The 8,989-nt window shown below is 44.6% G+C and overlaps 2 protein-coding genes across 2 annotated transcripts; both read right to left on the reverse strand.

Moving 5' to 3' along the window:
- Nucleotides 1–827: 827 nt before the first annotated feature.
- LOC110530712 (yjeF N-terminal domain-containing 3) lies at nt 828–6,384 on the reverse strand. The gene is made up of 6 exons (XM_021613967.3): nt 6,143–6,384; nt 3,035–3,143; nt 2,840–2,947; nt 2,625–2,738; nt 1,991–2,141; nt 828–1,343 (listed from the first exon to the last, which is right to left on the reverse strand). Exons 1-6 carry the CDS (start codon nt 6,196–6,198, stop codon nt 1,150–1,152), a joined length of 732 nt encoding a protein of 243 aa, XP_021469642.1. The 5' UTR covers nt 6,199–6,384; the 3' UTR covers nt 828–1,149.
- Nucleotides 6,385–7,538: 1,154 nt separating this feature from the next.
- On the reverse strand, nt 7,539–8,885 carry nduad (NADH dehydrogenase 1 alpha subcomplex subunit 13). The gene is given in 5 exon segments (NM_001160567.2): nt 7,539–7,794; nt 7,984–8,053; nt 8,176–8,247; nt 8,357–8,435; nt 8,751–8,885. Coding segments are annotated over 5 exon segments (435 nt in total). The 5' UTR covers nt 8,845–8,885; the 3' UTR covers nt 7,539–7,674.
- Nucleotides 8,886–8,989: the final 104 nt, after the last annotated feature.

An 8,989-nucleotide genomic window follows, 5' to 3' on the forward strand; every position in this document is an offset into this window, starting at 1 on the left:
CAAAGGCCACACAAAGCTGGTTTGATTTTTAACGATTCATTTAACACTTATTTTCGACGAAACGAACGATTCACTTCGCATTGTATTAGTTGGGATTCGGGTCAATCACGTTGAATTGAAACGTGAATCAAAATAATAATTTGTTATTTGCGATCAGTAATTTTAGGGAAAATATGGATATTTCTTTAGGATTATGTGCCTTAACTTGTTTTGTAGATAGTTCCAGTTGATTTTGGGCATCCAATGTATGGGACATTGCAACTCAATAGATGCTAAGCAGCATGCAAAGTAAACACTTCTAAGGTAGCTAAAATAAATATGACTAAACTAGAAAAGGTACATTTATGGGCTGGCTTCAGCTGAATAAAAATATTTGTAGCCTACCATAGCCATTTCATCTTTGCTATATTGAATGAGTGAATTATTTCAAAAAGCATACAACTTATTTGGTTGTTCTATTGCAATGTTTTACATCAAGGGTGGTCAACCATCCTTCAGGAGAGCTACTGAGTGTGCAGGCTTTTATTCCAGTCCCCCTCAACAAACCACATTTTAGAAATGAGCTGCTCAACTGGACCTTGATAAACTGTTTGAGCAAGGCTGGGTCAAAATCCTACACACACAGTGGCTCTCCAGACTGAGGGTTGATACAGTTGCCTAACAGGTGTTCTACTTTGTGGGGGTTAAGTGCCTTGCACAACAACAAGAGATGGTACGTAGTGTCAGAGAGCAGTCTCTCAGTGTCGATACCACATTACACATACTTTTGTTTCATTTGTGTTCAACAACTATTTTCTTCATTCAACCAAAACATGAACATAGACCAATTATTAACAGCTCGTGTTTATTTTGGCAAACGGTACATCATATTTTATACAGCTTTGCAAACTTCCTCACGGTTTAGAACCAAGCTGGTGAATCTGACCGGTTTTCTGAGATTATGAATATAAAGAAAGCTCTATTTCCTTGTTACACTAAGAAAGAGATATCTGCTAAATATCCTCATTACAAATAAGGCACCCTTCCTTGATCTGATGTGAAATGTTTGGTGAAAAGCAATAATATTTACTCAGTAGAGAACCTCAAGGATGAAGGAAGGTCTACACTTCTAAATAGTTGATGAAACCCTTGGAAAAACAGAGCATCTGTTTACCCTAGCTCAACCAGACAGTCTGTGCCATGGTATTCTGGTGCATTGAGCTCATACTTCCTCTGGATGTCATAGGGCAGGATGCGTCCCACCAGGTAATGTGTCCCACTGAAACCGACAGCACACTTCTTTGGTGCCATGAGGGAGATGAGCACTGTCGGGTTTATACAGTCAATGTTGGCCTCGTCCCACCCTGAAATCACACACCCTGAAATCAATTAGTTTATCCAACATTATCATATGACGTTTGAGTTTATCTGATACTGGCAGTAAAATAAGACATCAAATCAAAGTTTATTTGTCACATGCGCCGAATACAACCTTACAGTGCAATGCTTACTTACAGGCTCTAACCAATAGTGCAGGGAAAAAAAAGTATGTGTGTGTGTAGGTAAGTAAAGAAATAAAACAACAGTAAAAATACATTTGAAAATAAGAGTAGCAAGGCTATATACAGACACCGGTTAGTCAGGCTTATTGAGGTAGTATGTACATGTAGGTATTGTTAAAGTGACTGCATATATGATAAACAGAGAGTAACAGTAGCGTAACAGAGGGGTTGGCGAGTGGTGGGACACAATGCAGATAGCCCGGTTAGCCAATGTGCGGGAGCACTGGTTGGTCGGGCCAATTTAGGTAGTATGTACATGAATGTATAGTTAAAGTGACTATGCATATAAGATAAACAGAGAGTAGCAGCAGCGTAAAAGAGGGGCATCATCAGACAAGTCCATGGTATCAGACCAACCCTAACAAATAACAGTACACTTGGATAGCTTTTTAGCCCCTGGTAACCTTGCAGGTAGATGCTGTCAGACAGGTGTGTGTAGGTGTGGTTACCTGAGGGGATGTCCACACTGGCGATGGGGATACGGATGTGTCTAAGGGTGAGCAGGATGCTGCTGTAGGGCTCACTGATATCAGACGGCTCTGTCTCCGGCCCCAAGATGGCATCCACCACCAGGTTATACGCATCGTTTATCAGCTGCACCTGTAGGACAAGACAAACACGTCAGTCAGTCCACTAACCAGTAGAATGGCATGTATTTTTCTATCTTTATTTAACTAGGCAAGTCGGTTAAGAACAAATTCTTATTTACAAGGACGGCCTACTCCAGCCAAGACCTAACCCGGACAACACTGGGCCAATTGTGCGCCGCCCTATGGGACCCTCAATCACGGCCAGTTGTGATACAGTCTGGAATCGAACCAGGGTCTGTAGTGACACCTTTAGCACTGAGATGCAGTGCCTTAGACCACTGTGATACAGCCTGGAATTGAACCAGGGTCTGTAGCGATGCCTCTAGCACTGAGGATGTAGTGAGCCACTCGGGAGCGAGCACCATTCACACACAACCCATGTGAACATTCCACATTTTAGAGAGTCTCGTTTCTTTTTGCAAAATCATGGCATGGTGGTCTGACAGCCACACAATACAAATGAACCTTGGTTAGCTCGTAGTAGTTCCCTTACCTCTGCGGGAAGAAATGAGAGGAAAGGGATGTCCGTTTTCTCACACTGTACTGTAAAGTCCCGGTGCAGGGCCAGAGTAGAGCGCTTGGGGTAGTACACTGTGGGCATATAGTCCTGGCACAGAGATAGATGGAGGGGAAGAGGGACTGAGTGTCAAAGAAGTGCCCTTTAGTTAGTTCAGAAAAACAAATTCACTTCACTGGCAGGTTACCCACAAACATGCGTAAGTGGCGAGCGCAGGCCAGACCAATACAGCCATTCTGACTGGGACCACAGATCACCAACACTGTAGGATGCCTCTTGAGGGAACTCAGGGGGAAGGCCTGCACACAGGGAAAGAAGTTGTATATCATGTCATTCAATTGCCTAACTCAAAACTACCCTTAAAGGAAGAAAAAGAGAACACATACCTTGGTGATAGCGATGGCACAGGCATGGCCCCAGATCTCCATCAGTTGCTGCGGTCCAAAGCGATACTCTCCCAACAACTCTGCCTCCAAGGCCGCAGCCTCCTCATTACTGAGGGAGGGAGGGAGGGAGGGAGGGAGGGAGGGAGGGAGGGAGGGAGGGAGGGAGGGAGGGAGGGAGGGGAGAGAGAGAGGAGAGAGGAGAGGAGCGAGAGAGAGGAGAAACAGAGAGAGAGAACACTTAAGTGTCCTGAAAGAGGTTCAACTCTGAGTGGGGGGTATTATATCACTGCTGTCTAATCAATGGCCACCCCGTATGAGATCAGGAAGCAAGGAGCTGAACTTTCAGTGAATCCTGCTCTAATACACAGCTCTGTTAACAGTATATATATCCATAATGAATGAGTGATTCTGGGGGGTATCTAGCACTGCCTCTTTGCCTCAGATTGGAAGCCGGTGGTGGGTAGGGGAAACAAGGGGGAGTAGAACATGGGGCATGGGGGGCTGGATTGGAAGCCGGTGGTGGGTAGGGGAAACAAGGGGGAGTAGAACATGGGGCATGGGGGGCTGGATTGGAAGCCGGTGGTGGGTAGGGGAAACAAGGGGGAGTAGAACATGGGGCATGGGGGGCTGGATTGGAAGCCGGTGGTGGGTAGGGGAAACAAGGGGGAGTAGAACATGGGGCATGGGGGGCTGGATTGGAAGCCGGTGGTGGGTAGGGGAAACAAGGGGGAGTAGAACATGGGGCATGGGGGGCTGGATTGGAAGCCGGTGGTGGGTAGGGGAAACAAGGGGGAGTAGAACATGGGGCATGGGGGGCTGGATTGGAAGCCGGTGGTGGGTAGGGGAAACAAGGGGGAGTAGAACATGGGGCATGGGGGGCTGGATTGGAAGCCGGTGGTGGGTAGGGGAAACAAGGGGGAGTAGAACATGGGGCATGGGGGGCTGGATTGGAAGCCGGTGGTGGGTAGGGGAAACAAGGGGGAGTAGAACATGGGGCATGGGGGGCTGGATTGCTGCAACTGGTTCCTCTAAAGGTTTCTTCGTCTTTTATTTTCCTTGTCTCGGATGTTGCACTAAACTTGCTCTTTAAACACTACACTGAACAAAAATATAAAACGCAACATGCAACAATTTCAAATATTTTACTGAGTTCATATAATCAGTCAATGTAAATACATCCATTAGGCTCTAATCTATGGATTTCACATGACTGGAAATACAGATATGCACCTGTTGATCACAGATACCTTATAAAAAAAAGGTAGGGCGTGGATCAGAAAACCAGTCAGTATCTGGTGTCTCCACCATTTGCCTTATGCAGGGCAACACATTTCCTTTGCATAAGAGTTGATCTGGCTGTTGAATGTTGTCCCACTCGACAATGGCTGGGCGAAGTTGCTGGATATTGGCGGGAACTGGAACACGATGTCGTACACTTCGATCCAGAACATCTCAAACATGCTCAATGGGTGACATGTCTGGTGAATATGCAGGCCATGGAAGAACTGGGACATTTTCAGCTTCAAAGAATTGTGCACAGATCATTGCGACATGGTGCCGTGCATTATCATGCTGAAACATGAGGTGATGGCGGCAGATGAATGGCAGGACAATGGGCCTCAGGATCATGGTATCTCTGTGCATTAAAATTGCCATTGATAAAATACAATTGTGCTCAATGTCTGTAGTTTATGCCTGCCCATACCATAACCCCACTGCCACCACGTCAGCAAACCGCTTTCCCACACAATGCCATACAAGCTGTTATTCACTGCTGCTCTTTAATTATTTGTTAATGACTGTTTTTAGGTATTTTCTTAACTGCATTGTTGGTTAATGGCTTGTAAGTAACCTGTTGTATTCGGTGCATGTGTGCATGTGTTGTATTCGGTGCATGTGTTGTATTCGGTGCATGTGTGCATGTGTTGTATTCGGTGCATGTGTGCATGTGTTGTATTCGGTGCATGTGTGCATGTGTTGTATTCGGTGCAAAGTTTGATTTGTCTGCCATCTGCCCGGTTCAGTTGAAACCGGGATTCAATGGTGAAGTCAGTTACAACGCCAAACTGCAGTCAGGTCAAGACCCTGGTGAGGACGACGAGCACGCAGATGAGCTTCCTTGCGACGGTTTCTGACAGTTTGTGCAGAAATTCTTTGGTTGTGCAAACCCCATGTTTCATCAGCGGTCCAAGTGGCTGGTCTCAGACGATCCCGCAGGTGAAGAAACTGGATGTGGAGTGGGCTGGCGTGGTTACACTGGTCTGCGGTTATGAGGCTGGTTGGACATACTGCCAAATTTTCTAAAACGATGGAGGTGGCTTATGGTAGAGAAATTAAAATTACATTAGCTGGCAACAGCTGGGGTGGACATTCCTGCAGTCAGCATGCCAATTGCACGTTCCCTCAACTTGAGACATTTATGGCATTGTGATGTGACAAAACTGCACATTTTAGTGGCCTTTTATTGTCCCCAGCACAAGCTGCACCTGTGTAATGATCATGCTGTTTAATCAGCTTCTTGATATGCCACACCTGTCAGGTGGATGGATTGTCTTGGTGAAGGAGAAAATGTTCACTAACAGGGATGTAAACAAATTTGTGCACAACATTTGAGAGAAGCTTTTTTGAGCATATGGACAATTTTTGGGATCTTGTATTTCAGATCATGACACATAGGAACAACACTTTACATGTTGCGTTGATATTTTTGTTCAGTGTACTACATTTTTATTAGATTGGTCTGATTTAAAGGAGCACATCTAAAAGCAGGTAAAGACCTCCCAATCCCTTTCCTAATCCCTATTGGGCCACAATAATCCTCCAAAATGTCACACAGTGGGATTATTCATAACATACCACCACGATCAATCTAACACCTGTCTCAGTCACAATTTCTGGAATATTGAATATTAACATAGGAAACATATTTTTTCAAATTCCTGTTGCAAGTATTTGAGAAATTAAGAGCAATTCATACAATTGGGTAAACTCACTAAGACTTTTTGTGGGACAAAGTAGCTGAGTTTCCTAAAACACTACTCATGAAAAAACAACCACCCATTGATAACAATGCCTTAAAGAGTCATGAGTGTGAGTGTTCATTCTCACCTGAGGTAGCGGAGAGGCTTTCTGAGTGTCTCTAGGTTAGAACAGCTGTAGTCCATCTTCAGAATGTGTGACGGAGAGAGCAAATTGTAACTCTGGAGCAAATTTTTTTTTTTTTTGGTCTAGCTCTCTTCCTTGCTATTTCTTCTGTTAGTCTCTCGTCTCCCAAACTCACATTGATGCACACATCCTGTCTGAGTGTTAATGCTCTTCCAGGACTTACCGTGGGTGAATCTGATTGGTTCAAAGTCAACAGCTCATTCCAACTAAAGCAAGGGGTAACACACACACACACAGCTGGAAAGCAAAGCAGCTGGGAGGGGTGTGTGCCAGATGCAGGGACTTAGTTACCAATTTGAGCCCCCACTGATGAACTGGACATAACATCACAGCATTGATGCTTCTCACTCCTTTATCTACACATAATGAAGCAGCGTTTCCAACAGAAGACAGGGGTACGTCATTTAGAAACAGCGAGAGGCTGAAAATAACTGAAGGAAAGAAGGAAAGACTCTTTCCATCTGTCACAGGTTTCATTCTTTCAGTGTGAATGTTGAACATAGTCTGGGTGCAGTGACCAGTGCTGGCCACTTTCTTTGTTGAATGAGACAAAATTTAGGGAAACATGAACAGATCTAGGATCATCTTATCCTGCCCCAACCTTAACCATAAGGAAATAATAACATGCACAAATGACCTTAGATCAGAGATTCTACTTCACACGAGAGTCGGTTCTAGACAACACAGTTCTATCTTACGGCTGGGCATTCTGTTATGATTGTGCCCTCCTGAATGAGCTTGGAGATGGTCCATGCCTCTACTGGCCACTGCCCAGTCAGGCCTCCTGTTATTACAGGTGCCAGCACAATGAAGAGCAGCTGCTTAACACACAGGGTGGTCTACCCAACACACACTCACACTTCCAGACTTTAATACTCCTTACACAACAATGACTGAATCTCACTGAATAGCAGGCTAAAAACAGGAAACAAGTTTCTTTGGTTGAAATTCCCCAAAAAGGCTTAAAGGAGTCTGAAGAGTAGCCAATGTTTGGCAGCGCTCAACAGAATCACTCTGTCCATGTGAGCTGGAAGGAATAATGTGGGGCTGCACAGACAACCCCTTGTTAATTCAGGCAATTTACACATTGCCTGAAGGACACAATGTTTTCCTTTTCTATTGCATCTTGTTAAGGAAGGACTGGGTCTGTGCTTTGAAAATGTGCTTCCATGTTGGATAGACTATCATTGTTATGCAAATTAATTTCCTCTGAGCTAAAAACAATTGCTTGAACCTGATGACAACCATATGTAGGCTATAGAACAGAATACATTCAAGATCCTGTTTAACCTGTAATACGCCTTCAGTAATGATATAAAACAAGAACCAGAACCAGTATGAGGTACAGAAAAGATCACTTTAATATAGAACATTTACAAGCTGTGTTGAGTTGTGGACTCAGGTCAACAGGTTAGTGGCTGTGACTGGTATAGTAGCCGAGGAGTACTGTAGTGACGCGGTTGGACTGGGGGCGACTACACGTACCACAGGAAGCCAAAGCGCTTGTGTAGAAGCTCTTCCCGGGGTCTAAGGTTAAACAGCTCCTCTGTGAGGGGGGCCACCCAGCGGTCTGTGTGGAAGACATTCTCTCCCACCTAAATAGACACAAACAAGGAGGAGCTTATTATTCCTCATCACTGTAGATCAAGCAGCATTGCTGAGAGTTATTTGCTTCCATTCAAGTGCTTATTCTAGAACATTTAGAAAAACAACCATCTGCAGCTTCATGACAAATAAAACAAACATCTGTCTAGACACAAATAAAATCAAGCATATGTCTTTACCTTCCAGCCGGGGACATCTTTCATTACGACTGCTTCCTCCTCCAGATTCTCCCGCAGCATCCGTAGTTGCCTTTTGGGGAAATAAATTCAGAGCTCCTAAAACAACTGATTGTTCATGGCCAAAATTGGTCAATTACCTGTACCCGGTTGAAGTAGAATTTGATTGTGTGTCAATGTTGGTGCTTATCTTACCTCCGGTCCTGCTCTGCTTGCAGCAAAGGCAGAAGAGCTATCCTTGCTTCCAGTTCCTCAATCTGCAACCGCCTACAACACATCATCAGAAAAGATCAGCAGGTCATTGACCAACAATAAACCCCACCTCAATGACCTGAACTGTTACAATTGACATTAACTCCATTACGGAAATGTTTACCTCCTCTCCCTGTTCCATTTGAAGAGTCTCCAATAACCGAAACACATGACACCGACTCCAATGGCGAGCATGCTATACCCTGAAAATTAGAATATTCACGGTCAGCAATTTATTTAATCAAGATCATCTCCAAACCCTGTCTGTGCTACCCATATACTTACGCAATTGAATTGTGGTGCTAGCTCAGTTGTAATTTGTGAATAAAATACAGTACTGGGATAACAAACAGGGGAACAACTCTTTTTTTGTTTTACAATATCACACAAATTATTAAACTTGGCAAGACATTAGCTAGCTAACGTTAGCTAGCGTCCCTTGTTTGACAGGCCTGACTATAAAACGATCTACTCCGAACTTTTAAACAATGCAATACAAATGTAATTAATTTACTAACCAGAGAGTCCCCTTTTGGGGAGATTTCTCTTGTAATCAACGGGACCATAACCCCCCGGAGGAGGCATGTCCTGCTTCACCTTGGACGCCGCCATCTTCCACCCCTTCTCCAAAACAGACCGGAGCGTGACGTCATAAGGTGTTCTGCTTCTAGCGTGACAGCAGCGGGAGCTAAACTGCGTTGAATGGACTCTATCGCCCCCATCCGAACCAGATCAAACTGCAGCGTGGAAAATCACG

This window comes from Oncorhynchus mykiss, chromosome 8 (assembly GCF_057628025.1).
Source record: "Oncorhynchus mykiss isolate SJ-2025 chromosome 8, ASM5762802v1, whole genome shotgun sequence".
Lineage (NCBI taxonomy): Eukaryota > Metazoa > Chordata > Actinopteri > Salmoniformes > Salmonidae > Oncorhynchus > Oncorhynchus mykiss.